This window comes from Chlorella variabilis (genome assembly GCF_000147415.1).
Source record: "Chlorella variabilis unplaced genomic scaffold CHLNCscaffold_13, whole genome shotgun sequence".
In the NCBI taxonomy this organism is placed as follows: Eukaryota; Viridiplantae; Chlorophyta; class Trebouxiophyceae; order Chlorellales; family Chlorellaceae; genus Chlorella; species Chlorella variabilis.
The window spans coordinates 234,852-236,392 of NW_005435075.1; the positions used below are offsets into that span (position 1 = coordinate 234,852).

General features: G+C 59.6%; 2 protein-coding genes across 2 annotated transcripts in view; both read left to right on the forward strand.

Annotated features, from left to right (window-relative positions):
- CHLNCDRAFT_58132 (hypothetical protein) overlaps positions 1–796 on the forward strand; it is a gene marked incomplete at its 3' end in the record, with an annotated part of 9,619 nt that extends 8,823 nt beyond the window's left edge. Inside the window, exons 30-31 of the mRNA XM_005846511.1 lie at positions 63–186; positions 404–796. Of these exons, the coding sequence (XP_005846573.1) occupies positions 63–186; positions 404–796 (517 nt within the window). The remainder of the gene's footprint in view (positions 1–62; positions 187–403) is intronic.
- A 693-nt stretch (positions 797–1,489) lies between these two features.
- The window catches only part of CHLNCDRAFT_135126 (hypothetical protein), a gene marked incomplete at both ends in the record, with an annotated part of 958 nt that continues 906 nt past the window's right edge, over positions 1,490–1,541 (forward strand). The window contains one exon of the mRNA XM_005846512.1: positions 1,490–1,495. Within this exon, the coding sequence (XP_005846574.1) occupies positions 1,490–1,495 (6 nt within the window). The remainder of the gene's footprint in view (positions 1,496–1,541) is intronic.

Genomic DNA, 1,541 nt, shown 5'->3' on the forward strand with positions numbered 1-1,541 from the left:
GAGAACCCCAACCCCCCCCCCCCCCCCCCCCCCCCCCCCTTCCTCCCTTCGCGCACCTGCAGCGAGCCCACCAGCGGGCTGGACGCTCGGGCGGCGGCCATCGTGGTGCGTGCCATCCAGAATGTGGCGCGCAGCCACCGCACCGTCATGGTCACAATACATCAGATGGGGTGCGGGGCTGTGCATGTGTGGCTGTGCGTGTGTGTGGCTGCCTCTCTGATTGTCTGTGGCAGCACGGGGCGTGGTGGGCAGCCCGCACAGGCAGGATCGGCTGCATGAGACAAGCGAAAACATTGCCGCAAACAGCAGCCGCGTTCCTGCACCCAGCTCAACAGCAGCAGCAGCGCCACCGCCACTTGCACACGCACACAAATGCCCCCCCCACCTCCCCTCTCCCCTGCAGCCCTCCACCGAAATATTTGAGTCCTTCGACCAGCTGCTGCTGATGCAGCTGGGCGGGCGCCTCACCTACTTTGGGCCGCTGGGCTTCGAGTCGCGGCAGCTGATTGCGTACCTGGAGGGGCAGCCGGGGGTGACCCCCATCCGGCCAGGCTACAACCCCGCCACCTGGTGGGGCTGCAGGCGTCCTGGCTGCTACCCATGTAGCCACATCCAGCAACGCGCCGCACTTTTCAGCGCAAGGATGCCGAGCCCGGCCCTACACGCACACAACCAGACACTGTTGACGGGAGGTATTTACAAAGGCAGCAAGAGTAGTAAATTCGCACTAGAGGCGGCGTTAAATAGATCTGGGGTGGAGGAGCATATTCCCGGCATATACTTGGGATATTCCTGATACGATGCGGGTACGATGCGGCACAAAGGCATCATGGTATCGGTGAGCATAATGGCTGGGTCAGGTGCACGAAAGGGAGTGGCACAAGTGTCGATCAACTGGGAATGGGGTGGGGAAACACAATTGTGCGGTGTCTGGGGCGGGAAAGGCGGGAATGAGGGTATCAATGCAGCGGATGTGTAGACTGGACACGTGGCATTGTCACAGCTCAACACTCCCACGCAGGCTGCACAACCGTTGCACTTAGGCAATGCCCATTGCGTCGCGGCAGAACTTGAACTTGTTGGTGGGCACGGGCTTGGTCAGGATGTCGGCGACCATGGAGTCGGTGGGGATGTAGAAAAAGTTGACTTCTCCACGGGCGACTCGCTCGCGGGCAAAGTGGTGCACGATGTCGATGTGCTTGGAGCGGAGGGAGATGACTGTTGACGGGAGGTATTTACAAAGGCAGCAAGAGTAGTAAATTCGCACTAGAGGCGGCGTTAAATAGATCTGGGGTGGAGGAGCATATTCCCGGCATATACTTGAGATATTCCTGATACGATGCGGGTACGATGCGGCACAAAGGCATCATGGTATCGGTGAGCATAATGGGTGGGTCAGGTGCACGAAAGGGAGTGGCACAAGTGTCGATCAACTGGGAATGGGGTGGGGAAACACAATTGTGCGGTGTCTGGGGCGGGAAAGGCGGGAATGAGGGTATCAGTGCAGCGGATGTGTAGACTGGACACGTGGCATTTGTCAC